We start from the raw sequence: 17,626 nt of genomic DNA, 5'->3' as shown, positions 1-17,626 counted from the left end.
TGGGTGCTCTAAATTTGAAAAGAAGCGAGATGTGGGATTAAACAGGATTGCTCTTGCAAAGAGACAGCACACCCTCGATAGGATGAATGGCCTCCTTCTGTGCTGGAAGTTTCTACGAATCCATGATTCTAGCAACTTCTCACTCAACCATGCAAAGGCTGGGAAGCAAGCAGGAAGCGAATGTGTGGCAGAGACTTATGAAGCTAATGCATCAAACAGATGGTGTCACCCTGCCAGTCTTGGACCTCTCTCAGTACTTATCCGCGTGAGTTGGAAAATATTTGAGTCTCAGAGGGTGTCCCTGAATAAGGACGTCACTCGCTGTTCAGACCTTACAACAGCTCTATCACATTAAAGTTTAATTAGCAAGGTTGCCATCTGGAATGCACAGCCTGGAAGAGTGTTCGAGGCCAGTTCAATCATATTTAAGAGAGCATTAGATTATTTGAAATGAAACAATGTGCAGGGGTACAGGGAAGAAGCAGGTAAATGGCACTAAGTCACGATGCTCGTTTGAAGGGCCGGTCGTGAGATGATGGGCCAAATGGCCACCTTCTGCATTTGACAATTCTGTGATCCAATGACTACAAATGAAATATAACAAACTACAGGTTAGTCAAAGCTGTGAAATGGGTGTTTAAATCTCAGCTGCACAGATAAGAGTACATTGACGAAGGCCAAGAACAAAAACATGATGTGAAAGATATGTCAGGAAGGAGGGGTTGGGGCAGCACGGTGGCACAGTGGTTAGCACTCTGCCGCACGGCGCCGAGGTCCCAGGTTCGATTCCGGCTCTGGGTCACTGTCCGCGTGGAGTTTGCACATTCTCACCGTATTTGCGTGGGTTTCGCCCCCCACAACCCAAAAATGTGCAGGCTAGGTGGATTGGCCACACTAAATTGCCCCTTAATTGGAAAAATGAATTGGGTACTCTAAATTTAAAAAACAAGGGAGGGGTAGAGGACAGAGGAAAGTGTAGTGATCATGTGGTGCAGTGCGCCCCCCCAGTGGCTGGAAGGTGCAGTGCTTCCCCCCAGTGGCTGGAAGGTGCAGTGCTTCCCCCCAGTGGCTGGAAGGTGCAGTGCTCCCCCCCAGTGGCTGAAAGGTGCAGTTCTCTCCCCCCCCGCCCCGCCCCACCCCCGAGTGGCTGAAAGGTGCAGTTCTCCCCCCCGCCCCCAGTGGATGGAAGGTGCAGTGCTCCCCCCAGTGGATGGAAGGTGCATGCTCTCCCCCAGAGGCTGGAAGGTACAGTGCTCTTGCCTGCCAGTGGCTGGAAGGTGCAGTGTTCTGTTCCCCCCTGACAATGGCTAGAAGCTGCAGTGCTCCCCCCCCAGTGGCTGGAAGGTGCAGTGTGCCAGCCAAGTGGCTGGAAGGTGCAGTGCTTACCCCCAGTGGCTGGAAGGTGCAGTCCCCACCTTGCCAGTGGCTGAGCATTGCAGTACTCCTCCACGCCAGTGGCTGGAGGGTGCAATGCTCCCCCAAAATAGCTGGATGGTACAGCAGTCCCCCCCGCCCCCAGTGGCTGGGTGCAGTGCTCCCCCTACTATCTTGCAGTGGCTGGAAGGTGGAGTGCTCCCCCAGTGGCTGGATGTAGTGCACCCCCAATCCCCATATTGGCTGGAAGGTGCAGTGCTCCCCAACCCCCTGCCAGTGGCTGGAAGGTGCAGTGCTCCCCAACCCCCTGCCAGTGGCTGGAAGGCGCAGTGCTCCCCAACCCCCTGCCAGTGGCTGGAAGGTGCAGTGCTCCCCAACCCCCTGCCAGTGGCTGGAAAGTGCAGTGCTCCCCAACCCCCTGCCAGTGGCTGGAAGGTGCAGTGCTCCCAACCCCCTGCCAGTGGCTGGAAGGTGCAGTGTTCCCCCCTGCCAGTGGCTGGAAGGTGCAGTGTTCCCCCCTGCCAGTGGCTGGAAGGTGCAGTGTTCCCCCAGTAAGAAGTCTTACAGCACCAGGCTAAAGTCCAACAGGTTTGTTTCGATGTTACTAGCTTTCGGAGCGCTGCTCCTTTCTCAGGTGAATGAAGAGCAGCGCTCCGAAAGCTAGTGACATCGAAACAAACCTGTTGGACTCTAACCTGGTGTTGTAAGACTTCTTACTGTGCTCACCCAAGTCCAACGCCGGCGTCTCCACATCATGTTCCCCCAGTGACTGGAAGGTGCAGTGCTCCCCCAGTGACTTCACATCTACGCCAGTGATAGTTCTTCAACCAGTGTTATCGTAGATTCTTATTTTGAATATATTTCAACATATAAAGAATGTAAAGTTATATAAATGCAGATTGCAACAGTGTACACTGTGGCTCAAGTGGCTGGGTGATGCTGAGGGTGCACTAAGAGCAGGTTTCCATTTAGCACAATAAAACCAACATTATTTATTATATTTTTTGGTTTTGATTTTTTATAAATTTAGCATACCCAATTATATTTTCCAATTAAGGGGCAATTTAGCGTGGCCAATCCACCTACCCTGCACATCTTTTGGGTTGTGGGGGTGAAACCCACACAGACACGGGGAGAATGTGCAAACTCCACACGGTCAGTGACCCAGGGCCGGGATTCGAACCCAGGTCCTCAGCACCGTGAGGAAGCAATGCTAACCACTGCACCGTCGTGCTGCCCGTAAAACTAACATTATTAGAGGTTCTTATTAGACACACAATTGAGATTTTTCATTTTCCATTCATGCATGTTTTCCACACCTGCCATTGGCTTGTCATGATTCAGACGTGCTCATGAGTTTCATGGAAGATTGCAATTCAAAAATTGCATAAGTCAGTGACTGTGATGTTATTTCAAATAAAATGATTCAGAGTTGATATGGGAAGCACCGAGGATCAGAGAGACCTTGGTGTGCATGTACACCGGTCCCTTAAGTTAGCATGGCAGGTGTATACATATGGTATACTTGCCTTTATTAGCCGAGGCATAGAGTTTAAGAGCAGGGAGGTTATGCTGGAGCTAGATAAAATGTTGGTTAGGCCACAGCTGGAGTATTGTGTTCAGTTCTGGAATCTACATTATAGGAAGGATGTGATAGCACTGGAAAGGGTGCAGAGGAGATTTACCAGGAGGTTGCCAGAGCTGGAGAGTTTTATTTACGAAGAGAGATTGGATAGATGGGTTGTTTTCCTTGGAGCAGAGGGGGGACATGATTGACATATATAAAATTATGAGGGGCATAGACATAGTAGACAAGACGACACTTTTCTCCATAAAAAAATATTTTTTATTGTCACAAGTAAGCGTACATTGCAATGACGTTACCGTGAAAAGCCCCTAGTTGCCACATTCCAGCACTTGTTTGGATACACAGAGGGAGAATTCAGAATTCGCCGAACAGCACGTCTTTTGGGATTTGTGGGAGGAAACCGGGAAACCCAAGCAGACACGGGGAGAATATGCAGACACTGCACAGACAGTGACCCAAGCCAGGAATCGAACCTGGGACCCTGGCGCTGTGAAGCAGCGGTGCTAACCACCTGGAGGGATCAATGACCAGGGGGCATAGTTTTAAGTAAGGAGAGTCTGGAACTCACTGTCTGAAAGGGTTGTGGAGGCAGACATCTTCATAACATTTAGGAAGTATTTAGATGTGCACTTGCGATGCCAAAGCATACAAGGCTATGGGACAAGTGCTGGAAACTGGGATTAGAATACTTAGGTGGTTGTTTTTTATCTGCGCATACGCAATGTGCTGTAGACCTCTATGACTCGATGACATTTTTTCCTCAGTGTGAAGGCCAAGGAGGCAGAGCAAATAGTGTAAATAAAAGCAAGAAGTTACAAAGGAACACGGATAGATTACATGTGTTAGCAACTCTTTGGCAGACGCGAGTTCAATGTGGGGAAGACGAGGTCAGCAATTTTGGATTCAAAAAGGACAAACCAGAATATGTTCAACATGGCAGGATGTTACAAACCTTGGAGGAACAAAGAGATTTGGGTATCCAAGTACACAAATCACTAAAAGTGAGTGTAACGGTCCAAGAAAGCAAAAGAGATTCTACTCTCTCTCTTATGGCATCTAGGAGTTGCTTCCTCAAAAGACTCTCTTCCAGGCAATTCAATTCCATGCCTAATTATTCTACTTTGTGATAGAATACATGGTTTAAAATTTTATGAGACAGACCAAAGCTGACGGAAATCAGAATGGGAAACTAAGAAAGGAAACTGGCCCTTCCAGCTTCTAAGGAAACTAAAACTGAAGCGGAGATGGAAACAAAAACTTTTAGGGAGATTGAAACATATAAAAGGACACACAGCACTTTAAGCTTAGTAGCAAATGATGATTCCAGTGGGGCAGTTCAGGCAGGCTGAAGACGGGGGTGGATGCGGAAGGAGAGAATAAGCAAAGCAAGATTCTCTGGCCTCCACGCAATGTGTTGCGGCCATTCGTTGGCTATCGGAAGAATCTGCTGGTGCCGCTGCGGTCAGTGGCTTTCCCATTGAATCCACCGCAGGCCGCCGGGAAACCTGGGGCAAGGGCACGCAGTCAGCAGGACTGGATGATCCCGTCGACGTGAACAGCCAAAAGGTCACCCAAATTTTCTAAAGTGGGTTTTTGTGACCTGGAGATAAGACTAGTGGATCTATATCACCCAGACAGAGTTGAGGAAGTCCTGTGGACCAGTGTAATTTTTTTCGTGAAGATCATGCCCATGGAACGAGGTTGCTTATGCAATGTTGTCGGTTGAGGAATCAGGCTACATCCTAGAAGGACTGAAATTATTTGTGAGGAAGACAGAACTTTGTGATTGAGATTATTGATGCATGTGCTGAGTAGTTAAGATCTGTCGCAGTTGTACCTCCCATTCACTGTGTAACTTATGGTTTACAATTGTTTTTATTTTTAAAATAAATATAGAGTGCCCAATTCTCTTTTTCCAATTAAGGAACAATTTAGTGTGGCCAATCTACCTATCGTGCACATCTTTTAGTTGTGGGGATGACACCCATGCAGACACAGGGGGGCAGGGGTGCAAATTCCACACGGACAGTGACCCAGGGCTGGGATCCAACCCGGGTCCTCAGCGCCGTGAAGCAGCAGTGCTACCCACTGCACCACCCGCATGGTTTACAATTGAATGTTAACGGATTCTGAATCTGGGTTTTAGAGAATAAGAAGTTAACCTTTAATGAGAATTGCAGTGTGGTCAAAGGACTAGGAAAGACCTTAATGATGACAAGAGTTGATGTGCTGTTCACCCACAAAATGTCCCATATTGTCAAATAGCTTCTACGAATCAAACTCGGAGTTCCCAGCTTCACATGCCAATCCCTATTTAGAACCGTGAGCAGAGGTTTGAAGAGGAGTGTCTGCACCTCAATCCAGAGAGCTGGGTGTATGGGGCTCATATTCCTTGATTGACAGCTTACTTAGAATCATAGAATCCCTACAGTGAAGAAGGAAGCTATTTGGCCTATCAACTCTGCACCAACCCTCCCGAAGGAGCACCCTCCCGAAGGAGCACCCTCCCTAAGGCCCCCCCCCCCCCACCACCCTATCCCAGCAACCCCACCTAACATTTTGGACACCAAGGGGCAATTTAGCACAGCCAATCCACCTACTTAGGAGAAGGAAATTGACTTTAAACAGCTAACTATGGGCCAACTAGTAAAATCTTTGTGCTGACAATTTGGAAGGACAGACAGTGCCCACAGACTGAATCCCAATCTGGGAGGACAACTCCAAAGTTAAAACCGGCATTCCTTTCAGCAGCCGCTCTTGCAGCACATTTGCACAAAAGCAGCATTAGTGGGAGCAACCTCACTCAGTGTGCAGGTTGGTCAGCAAACATCAATCTACATAGCTGATTACCCATGTCAATGGCCCCATGTCAATGGCAAGTAGCAACGGAGACAGGTTGAGGAAGTTACTGGTGGACTTAATCCTGCGCTGCATGCAGGCTGCTTTAGATTACAGGTTGCTCTCCACAGATCTCGTAATCTCCTAAAATGCCAGAGCTGCTCTCCTCAGACCGATGAAGTGGAAGGAAAGGAACGCAAAACACAGCTTTGCACTCCACTCCCTACACCTGCAAGGTCATCACGGCCTCCTGGCTGGTCACCAAACACTGCGATCGGAATGTAAAGAAAACACTTGCTTCACGGAGCTTCTAGACAATAATACAAGATAAGATTGGAGACGAGGACTCAGTTAAAGTCCTAGGCAGGTACAATATCAGCATTGCCATTCCAAGCGAAACAGGTTTTGCAGAGTCAGATCTTGAAGGAGGCACAAGCGACAAACACTACATTGGATTAGCAAATCCAAGGACCAGCCTCAAGTCAGGACTTGACTGCCATTCAATCCAAATCGGCACACAAGGTGCACTCAATTCCCAAATGTCATCCTTTTTCATATAATGGTCCATTGAAGCATTTATGCCATTTTTCCTGTGCTTTACAAATATATGATGTGGAGATGCCGGCGTTGGACTGGGGTGAGCACAGTACGAAGTCTTACAACACCAGGTTAAAGTCCAACAGGTTTGTTTCGATGTCACTAGCTTTCGGAGCGCTGCTCCTTCCTCAGGTGAATCTAAGATGCTAAGGTGTTGTAAGACTTACAAATATATGTTGTTGATTTGAACTTTGTACAGTCGAATTTGAACTGTAATGTAGCTTTACAATTAGGAATAAGGTATATTTTGGGAACAAATCCAGTTTTAATTTCAGATTTCCAGCTTCAGTACATTGGGCAAGTTATTATTGTAACATCTTTAGCCCCAGCAGCACACTGGTTAGCACTCACAATGCCAGAGACCCGGGTACGATCTGGCCTCGGATGACCGTCTGTGTGGAGTTTGCACGTTCTCCCCATGTCTGCGGGTGTTTCCTGCAGTTTCCTTGCATGCTAAATTGCCCCTTAAGTGTCCAAACGGTTAGGTGAGGGGGGGGGGGGGGGGAGGAGAAAAAGGAGGGTTGGGGGGGGGGGGGGGGAGAAAAGGGAGGGTGGGGGGAGAAAAGGGAGGGTGGGGGGAGAAAAGGGAGGGTGGGGGGTTCGGGGAGCGGGGGTTCGGGAAGGGGGGGCAGAGTAGGGTGGGCCCGGGGGGGGCAGAGGGTGGGTTCGGGGGGGGGGGGGGGAAAGAGGGTGGATTCGGGGGGGGAAAGAGGGTGGGTTCGGGGGGGGGAAAGAGGGTGGGTTCGGGGGGGGGGGAAAAGAGGGTGGGTTCGGGGGGGGGGGAAAAGAGGGTGGGTTCGGGGGGGGGAAAAGAGGGTGGGTTCGGGGGGGGGAAAAGAGGGTGGGTTGGGGGGGGGGAAAAGAGGGTGGGTTGGGGGGGGGAAAAGAGGGTGGGTTGGGGGGGGGAAAAGAGGGTGGGTTCGGGGGGGGGGGAAAGAGGGTGGGTTCGGGGGGGGGGGAAAGAGGGTGGGTTCGGGGGGGGGAAAGAGGATGGGTTCGGGGGGAAAGAGGATGGGTTCGGGGGGGGGAAAGAGGATGGGTTCGGGGGGGGGAAAGAGGATGGGTTCGGGGGGGGGAAAGAGGATGGGTTCGGGGGGGGAAAGAGGATGGGTTCGGGGGGGGAAAGAGGATGGGTTCGGGGGGGGAAAGAGGATGGGTTCGGGGGGGGAAAGAGGATGGGTTCGGGGGGGGAAAGAGGATGGGTTCGGGGGGGGAAAGAGGATGGGTTCGGGGGGGGAAAGAGGATGGGTTCGGGGGGGGAAAGAGGATGGGTTCGGGGGGGGAAAGAGGATGGGTTCGGGGGGGGGGAAAAGAGGATGGGTTCGGGGGGGGGGGAAAAGAGGATGGGTTCGGGGGGGGGGAAAAGAGGATGGGTTCGGGGGGGGGGGAAAGAGGATGGGTTCGGGGGGGGGGGAAAGAGGATGGGTTCGGGGGGGGGGAAAGAGGGTGGGTTCGGGGGGGGGAAAGAGGGTGGGTTCGGGGGGGGGGGAAAGAGGGTGGGTTCGGGGGGGGGGAAAGAGGGTGGGTTCGGGGGGGGGGGAAAGAGGGTGGGTTCGGGGGGGGGGGAAAGAGGGTGGGTTCGGGGGGGGGAAAGAGGGTGGGTTCGGGGGGGGGAAAGAGGGTGGGTTCGGGGGGGAAAGAGGGTGGGTTCGGGGGGGAAAGAGGGTGGGTTCGGGGGGGGGGAAAAGAGGGTGGGTTCGGGGGGGGGGGAAAGAGGGTGGGTTCGGGGGGGGGAAAGAGGGTGGGTTCGGGGGGGGGAAAGAGGGTGGGTTCGGGGGGGGGAAAGAGGGTGGGTTCGGGGGGGGGAAAGAGGGTGGGTTCGGGGGGGGGAAAGAGGGTGGGTTCGGGGGGGGGGGGAAAGAGGGTGGGTTCGGGGGGGGAAAGAGGGTGGGTTCGGGGGGGGGAAAGAGGGTGGGTTCGGGGGGGGGGAAAGAGGGTGGGTTCGGGGGGGGGGAAAGAGGGTGGGTTCGGGGGGGGGGAAAGAGGGTGGGTTCGGGGGGGGGGAAAGAGGGTGGGTTCGGGGGGGGGAAAGAGGGTGGGTTCGGGTGGGGGGAAAGAGGGTGGATAGAGGGTGGGTTCGGGGGGGGGGAAGAGGGTGGGTTCGGGGGGGGGGGGGAAGAGGATGGGTTCGGGGGGGGAAAGAGGATGGGTTCGGGGGGGGAAAGAGGATGGGTTCGGGGGGGGAAAGAGGATGGGTTCGGGGGGGTGAAAGAGGATGGGTTCGGGGGGGGGGACAGAGGATGGGTTCGGGGGGGGGGACAGAGGATGGGTTTGGGGGGGGGGACAGAGGATGGGTTTGGGGGGGGGGGGAAGAGGGTGGGTTCGGGGGGGGAAAGAGGGTGGGTTCGGGGGGGGGGAAAGAGGGTGGGTTCAGGGGGGGGGGGGAAAGAGGGTGGGTTCGGGGGGGGGAAAGAGGGTGGGTTCGGGGGGGGAAAAGAGGGTGGGTTCGGGGGGGGAAAAGAGGGTGGGTTCGGGGGGGGAAAAGAGGGTGGGTTCGGGGGGGGAAAAGAGGGTGGGTTCGGGGGGGGAAAAGAGGGTGGGTTCGGGGGGGGAAAAGAGGGTGGGTTCGGGGGGGGAAAAGAGGGTGGGTTCGGGGGGGGAAAAGAGGGTGGGTTCGGGGGGGAAGAGGGTGGGTTCGGGGGGGGGGGGGAAAGAGGGTAAGGGAGAGTTCGGGGGGGAAATGGTGGGGGTTTCGGGGGGGAAATGGTGGGGGGGGGGGGTAAGAGAGGGAGGGGGGGAAAGAGAAGTAGGGTGGGGGGTTCGGGGGAGGTAGGGTGGGGGTCTGAGGAAGGGTGCTCTTAGGGAGGGTCGGTGCCGGCTCGATGGGCTAAATTGTCTCCTTCTGCCCTGTAGGGATTCTATGAGAAGCTAACAAACCTCCCTCCCACAGATAGAATCAGCTCTTTGAACATATATTTCCACAAAAAAAATGTTTCTGACAGCAGAGGGTGGAGGGCAGCTCTGGACTGGGGAGATCGGTGGCACACACGCCCACACTGCCACTCTGCATGCACATGGGGAACTGGCCGCTCAGCCTGGCGGAGGAGTCCTCCTGTATCCCATAATCCCCCAGGCCGGCCGGGTAAACATGGCGGACGGGGGCTCGGCGGGATTTGTCGAGCGGCTAAAGCGGTGTGTCAGTTGGTCGTGGACCTACCTGTGGGCGCTGTGGTTCGTCCTGGTGCTCGGCCTCCTCTACATCCTGCGGGCGCCGCTCAAACTCCACCAGAACCTCAGCGCAGGTAAGCGGCCGCCGCCGGAGTCCCGGCGCCCCCTCAAACCCCGGCCGCTTTTCGTATCCACCCACCCTCCCGTTCACAGACAACACCTCTCGCGGCTTCACCCTCCACCGCGTTACTGCTTGGGCCGGTGTCCACCCCCGGGGGCAGGGAGAGAGGCGCCGGCTTTAAGGTACACATGGGGGTGTGAGGGACCTGCGCCGGCCGCCATCTTACCCACAACAGTGACGTCACCAGGACCCTTTAACCAGTGGGAGATAGGGGCTGGGATATAATCACTGTCTCTCTCTCTCTCTCTCTCACAGTCATTGAAACACAAGGACTGGGATATAATCACTGTCTCTCTCACAGTCACTGAGATACAAGGACTTGGGTATACTCACTGTCTCTCTCACAGTCACTGAGATACAAGGACTGGGGAATACTCACTGTCTCACACAGTCACTGTGATACAAGGACTGGGATATAATCACTGTCTCTCTCACAATCACTGAGATACAAGGACTGGGATATAATCACTGTCTCTCTCTCTCTCCCAGTCACTGAAACACAAGGACTGGGATATAATCACTGTCTCTCTCCCAGTCACTGAGATACAAGGACTGGGCTATAATCACTCTCTCCCTCAGCTCCTTCGCCTGGGGAAGGAGCAGCGCTCCGAAAGCTAGTAACGGGGGGCTAGAAACAAACCTGTTCGACTTTAACCTGGTGTTGTAAGACTTTGTACTGAAATATAATCACTGTCTCTCTCACACAATCACTGAGATACAAGGACTGGGATATAATCACTGTGTCTCTCACACAGTCACTGAGATACAAGGACTGGAATATAAACATTGTCTCTCTCTCTCTCTCTCTCTCCCAGTCACTGAAATACAAGGACTGGGATATAATCACTGTCTCTCTCTCACAGTCACTGAGATACAAGGACTTGGGTATACTCACTGTCTCTCTCTCTCTCAGTCACTGAGATACAAGGACTGGGGAATACTCACTGTCTCACACAGTCACTGTGATACAAGGACTGGGATATATTCACTGTCTGTCTCTCTCGCAATCACTGAGATACAAGGACTGGGATATAATCACTGTCTCTCACTCACACAGTCACTGAGATATCAGGACTGGGATATAATCGCTGTCTCTCTCACAGTCACTGAGATACATGGACTGGGATATAATCACTGTCTCTCTCACAGTCACTGACATACATGGACTGGGATATAATCGCTGTCTCTCTCACACTCACTGAGATACAAGGACTGGGGTATAATCACTGTCTCTCACACAGTCACTGAGATACAAGGACTGGGATATAATTACTGTTTCTCTCTCACTGAGATATAAGGACTGGGATATAATCACTGTCTCTCTCACAGTCACTGAGATACAAGGACTGGGATATAATCACTGTCTCTCTCACAGTCACTGACATACATGGACTGGGATATAATCGCTGTCTCTCTCACACTCACTGAGATACAAGGACTGGGGTATAATCACTGTCTCTCACACAGTCACTGAGATACAAGGACTGGGATATAATTACTGTTTCTCTCTCACTGAGATATAAGGACTGGGATATAATCACTGTCTCTCTCACAGTCACTGAGATACAAGGACTGGGATATAATCACTGTCTCTCTCTCACAGTCACTGAGATAAAAGGACTGGGATTTAATCACTGTCTCTCTCTTACAGTCACTGAGGTATCAGGACTGGGATATAATCACTGTCTCGCTCACAGTCACTGAGATACATGGACTGAGATATAATAACTGTCTCTCACTGTCACTGAGATACAAGGACTGGGAAATAATCACTGTCTCACTCTCTCTCTCCCAGTCACTGAAATACAAGGACTGGGATATAATCACTGTCTCTCTCACACAGTCACTGAGATACAAGAACTGGTATATAATCACTGTCTTTCTCTCTCTATCTCTCTCACAGTCACTGAGATACAAGAGCTGGGATATAATCACTGTCTCTCTCACAGTCACTGAGATACATGGACTGGGATATAATCACTGTCTCGCTCACAGTCACTGAGATCCAAGGACTGGGATATAATCACTGTCTCTCACAGTCACTGACATACATGGACTGGGATATAATCACTGTCTCTCTCTCACAGTCGCTGAGATACAAGTACTGGGATATAATCACTGTCTCTCTCTCTCACAGTCACTGAGATACAAGGACTGGGCTATAATCACTGTCTCTCTCTCTCTCTCTCTCTCACAGTCAGTGAGATACAAGGGCTGGGGTATAATCACTAACTCTCTCAGTCACTGAGATACAAGGACTGGAATATTATCACTGTGTCTCGCACACAGTCACTGAGATACAAGGACTTGAATATATTCACTGTGTCTCTTTCTCTCTCTCACACAGTCACTGAGATACAAGGACTGGGATATGATCATTGTATTTCACACTGTCACTGAGATACAAGGGCTGGGACATAATCCCTGTCTCTCTCACACAGTCACTGAGATACAAGGACTCAGATAAAATCACTGTCTCTCTCTCTCTCTCCCTCCCTCTCTCTCATAGTCACTGAGATACAAGGACTGGGATATAATCTCTGTCTCTCTCTCACAGTCACTGAGGTACAAGAACTGGGATATAATCACTGTCTTTCTCTATCTCTCTCACAGTCACTGAGATACAAGAGCTGGGATTTAATCACTGTCTCTCTCTCAGTCACTGAGATACATGGACTGGGATATAAACACTGTCTCTCTCTCTCACAGTCACTGAGATAAAAGGACTGGGATATAATCACTGTCTCTCTCTTACAGTCACTGAGGTATCAGGACTGGGATATAATCACTGTCTCGCTCACAGTCACTGAGATACATGGACTGAGATATAATAACTGTCTCTCACTGTCACTGAGATACAAGGACTGGGATATAATCACTGTCTCTCTCTCTCACACTGTCACTGAGATACAAGGAATGTGATATAATCACTGTCTCCCTCTCTCTCAGTCACTGAGATACAAGGACTGGGATATAATCTCTGTCTCTCTCACACAGTCACTGAGATACAAGGACTGGGATATAACCACTGTCTCTCTCAGTCACTGAGATCCAAGGACTGGGATATAATTACTGTCTCTCTCACAGTCACTGAGATACAAGGACTCGGATATAATCACTGTCTCACACTCACTGAGATACAAGGACTGGGGTTTAATCACTGTCTCTCACACAGTCACTGAGATACAAGGACTGGGATATAATCACTGTCTCTCTCACAGTTACCGAGATACAAGGACTGGGATATAATCACTGTCTCTCTCTCACCCAGGCACTGAGATCCACGGACTGGGATATAATCACTGTCTCTCTCACACTGTCACTGAGATACAAGGACTGGGATAAAATCACTGTTTCTCTCTCACACAGTCACCGAGATACAAGGACTGGGATATAATCACTGCCTCTCTCACACTGTCACTGAGATACAAGGACTGGGATATAATCACTGTCTCGCTCACAGTCACTGAGATACATGGACTGGGATATAATAACTGTCTCTCACTGTCACTGAGATACAAGGACTGGGATATAATCACTGTCTCTCTCTCTCTCACACTGTGACTGGGATATAATCACTGTCTCTCTCACACAGTCACTGAGATACAAGGACTGGGATATAATCACTGTCTCTCTCAGTCACTGAGATCCAAGGACTGGGATATAATTACTATCTCTCTCACAGTCACTGAGATACAAGGACTCGGATATAATCACTGTCTCTCACACTGTCACTGAGATACAAGGACTGGGGTAAAATCACTGTTTCTCTCTCACAGTCACGGATATACACGGACTGGGATATAATCACTGTCTCTCTCTCACAGTGACTGAGATACAAGGACTGGGATATAATCACTGTCTCTCTCTCACAGTCACTGACATACTTGGACTGGGATATAATCACTCTCTCTCACAGTCACTGAGATACAAGGACTGGGATATAATCACTGTCTCTCTCTCTCACAGTCACTGAGATACAAGGACTGGGATATAATCACCGTCTCTCTCTCACAGTCACTGAGATACAAGGACTGGGATATAACCACTGCCTCTCTCACACAGTCACTGAGATACACCGACTGGGATATAATCACTGTCTCTCTCACAGTGACTGAGATACACGAACTGGGATATAATCACTGTCTCTCCCTCACAATCTCTGAGATATAAGGACTGGGATATAATCACTGTCTCTCTCCCACAGTCACTGAGATACAAGGACTGGGATATAATCACTGTCTCTCTCACAGTCACTGAGATACAAGGACTGGGATATAATCACTGTCTCTCTCACAGTCACTGAGATACAAGGACTGGGATATAATCACTGTCTCTCTCACAGTCACTGAGATATAAGGACTGGGATATAATCACTGTCTCTTTCTCTCACAGTCACTGAGATACAAGGACTGGGATATAATCACTGTCTCTCTCTCACAGTCACTGACATACATGGACTGGGATATAATCACTCTCTCCCTCTCACAGTCACTGAGATACAAGGACTGGGATATAATCACTGTCTCTCTCTCACAGTCACTGAGATACAAGGACTGGGATATAATCACTGTCTCTCTCACAGTCACTGACATACATGGACTGGGATATCATCACTGTCTCTCTCTCACAGTCACTGAGATACAAGGACTGGGATATAATCACTGTCTCTCACAGTCACTGAGATACAAGCACTGGGATATAATCCATGTCTCTCTCACAGTCACTGAGATACAAGGACTGGGATATAATCACTGTCTGTCTCTCTCACAGTCACCCAGATACATGGACTGGGATATAATCACTGTCTCTCTCCCAGTCACTGAGATACAAGGACTGGGCTATAATCACTCTCTCCCTCAGCTCCTTCGCCTGGGGAAGGAGCAGCGCTCCGAAAGCTAGTAACGGGGGGCTAGAAACAAACCTGTTCGACTTTAACCTGGTGTTGTAAGACTTTGTACTGAAATATAATCACTGTCTCTCTCACACAATCACTGAGATACAAGGACTGGGATATAATCACTGTGTCTCTCACACAGTCACTGAGATACAAGGACTGGAATATAAACATTGTCTCTCTCTCTCTCTCTCTCTCCCAGTCACTGAAATACAAGGACTGGGATATAATCACTGTCTCTCTCTCACAGTCACTGAGATACAAGGACTTGGGTATACTCACTGTCTCTCTCTCTCTCAGTCACTGAGATACAAGGACTGGGGAATACTCACTGTCTCACACAGTCACTGTGATACAAGGACTGGGATATATTCACTGTCTGTCTCTCTCGCAATCACTGAGATACAAGGACTGGGATATAATCACTGTCTCTCACTCACACAGTCACTGAGATATCAGGACTGGGATATAATCGCTGTCTCTCTCACAGTCACTGAGATACATGGACTGGGATATAATCACTGTCTCTCTCACAGTCACTGACATACATGGACTGGGATATAATCGCTGTCTCTCTCACACTCACTGAGATACAAGGACTGGGGTATAATCACTGTCTCTCACACAGTCACTGAGATACAAGGACTGGGATATAATTACTGTTTCTCTCTCACTGAGATATAAGGACTGGGATATAATCACTGTCTCACAGTCACTGAGATACAAGGACTGGGATATAATCACTGTCTCTCTCACAGTCACTGACATACATGGACTGGGATATAATCGCTGTCTCTCTCACACTCACTGAGATACAAGGACTGGGGTATAATCACTGTCTCTCACACAGTCACTGAGATACAAGGACTGGGATATAATTACTGTTTCTCTCTCACTGAGATATAAGGACTGGGATATAATCACTGTCTCTCTCACAGTCACTGAGATACAAGGACTGGGATATAATCACTGTCTCTCTCTCACAGTCACTGAGATAAAAGGACTGGGATTTAATCACTGTCTCTCTCTTACAGTCACTGAGGTATCAGGACTGGGATATAATCACTGTCTCGCTCACAGTCACTGAGATACATGGACTGAGATATAATAACTGTCTCTCACTGTCACTGAGATACAAGGACTGGGAAATAATCACTGTCTCACTCTCTCTCTCCCAGTCACTGAACTACAAGGACTGGGATATAATCACTGTCTCTCTCACACAGTCACTGAGATACAAGAACTGGTATATAATCACTGTCTTTCTCTCTCTATCTCTCTCACAGTCACTGAGATACAAGAGCTGGGATATAATCACTGTCTCTCTCACAGTCACTGAGATACATGGACTGGGATATAATCACTGTCTCGCTCACAGTCACTGAGATCCAAGGACTGGGATATAATCACTGTCTCTCACAGTCACTGACATACATGGACTGGGATATAATCACTGTCTCTCTCTCACAGTCGCTGAGATACAAGTACTGGGATATAATCACTGTCTCTCTCTCTCACAGTCACTGAGATACAAGGACTGGGCTATAATCACTGTCTCTCTCTCTCTCTCTCTCTCACAGTCAGTGAGATACAAGGGCTGGGGTATAATCACTAACTCTCTCAGTCACTGAGATACAAGGACTGGAATATTATCACTGTGTCTCGCACACAGTCACTGAGATACAAGGACTTGAATATATTCACTGTGTCTCTTTCTCTCTCTCACACAGTCACTGAGATACAAGGACTGGGATATGATCATTGTATTTCACACTGTCACTGAGATACAAGGGCTGGGACATAATCCCTGTCTCTCTCACACAGTCACTGAGATACAAGGACTCAGATAAAATCACTGTCTCTCTCTCTCTCTCCCTCCCTCTCTCTCATAGTCACTGAGATACAAGGACTGGGATATAATCTCTGTCTCTCTCTCACAGTCACTGAGGTACAAGAACTGGGATATAATCACTGTCTTTCTCTATCTCTCTCACAGTCACTGAGATACAAGAGCTGGGATTTAATCACTGTCTCTCTCTCAGTCACTGAGATACATGGACTGGGATATAAACACTGTCTCTCTCTCTCACAGTCACTGAGATAAAAGGACTGGGATATAATCACTGTCTCTCTCTTACAGTCACTGAGGTATCAGGACTGGGATATAATCACTGTCTCGCTCACAGTCACTGAGATACATGGACTGAGATATAATAACTGTCTCTCACTGTCACTGAGATACAAGGACTGGGATATAATCACTGTCTCTCTCTCTCACACTGTCACTGAGATACAAGGAATGTGATATAATCACTGTCTCCCTCTCTCTCAGTCACTGAGATACAAGGACTGGGATATAATCTCTGTCTCTCTCACACAGTCACTGAGATACAAGGACTGGGATATAACCACTGTCTCTCTCAGTCACTGAGATCCAAGGACTGGGATATAATTACTGTCTCTCTCACAGTCACTGAGATACAAGGACTCGGATATAATCACTGTCTCACACTCACTGAGATACAAGGACTGGGGTTTAATCACTGTCTCTCACACAGTCACTGAGATACAAGGACTGGGATATAATCACTGTCTCTCTCACAGTTACCGAGATACAAGGACTGGGATATAATCACTGTCTCTCTCTCACCCAGGCACTGAGATCCACGGACTGGGATATAATCACTGTCTCTCTCACACTGTCACTGAGATACAAGGACTGGGATAAAATCACTGTTTCTCTCTCACACAGTCACCGAGATACAAGGACTGGGATATAATCACTGCCTCTCTCACACTGTCACTGAGATACAAGGACTGGGATATAATCACTGTCTCGCTCACAGTCACTGAGATACATGGACTGGGATATAATAACTGTCTCTCACTGTCACTGAGATACAAGGACTGGGATATAATCACTGTCTCTCTCTCTCTCACACTGTGACTGGGATATAATCACTGTCTCTCTCACACAGTCACTGAGATACAAGGACTGGGATATAATCACTGTCTCTCTCAGTCACTGAGATCCAAGGACTGG

General features: G+C 49.6%; 2 protein-coding genes across 3 annotated transcripts in view; one reads left to right on the top strand and one right to left on the bottom strand.

Moving 5' to 3' along the window:
- Nucleotides 1–9,853, bottom strand: part of capza1b (capping actin protein of muscle Z-line subunit alpha 1b) — a 96,291-nt gene extending 86,438 nt beyond the window's left edge. The window contains exon 1 of the mRNA XM_072480161.1: nucleotides 9,555–9,853. The gene's annotated coding sequence lies outside the window, so the exon portion shown is untranslated. The remainder of the gene's footprint in view (nucleotides 1–9,554) is intronic.
- LOC140393765 (suppressor of tumorigenicity 7 protein homolog) overlaps nucleotides 9,479–17,626 on the top strand; it is a 221,064-nt gene continuing 212,916 nt past the window's right edge. For both annotated transcript variants that reach the window (XM_072480157.1, XM_072480155.1), the window contains exon 1: nucleotides 9,479–9,639. In XM_072480157.1, coding sequence (XP_072336258.1) covers nucleotides 9,486–9,639 — 154 coding nt within the window. In that variant the 5' untranslated portion in view covers nucleotides 9,479–9,485. The remainder of the gene's footprint in view (nucleotides 9,640–17,626) is intronic.

Source organism: Scyliorhinus torazame, chromosome 17 (genome assembly GCF_047496885.1).
Source record: "Scyliorhinus torazame isolate Kashiwa2021f chromosome 17, sScyTor2.1, whole genome shotgun sequence".
NCBI lineage: Eukaryota > Metazoa > Chordata > Chondrichthyes > Carcharhiniformes > Scyliorhinidae > Scyliorhinus > Scyliorhinus torazame.
This window is presented reverse-complemented; position numbering and strand designations above follow the sequence as displayed.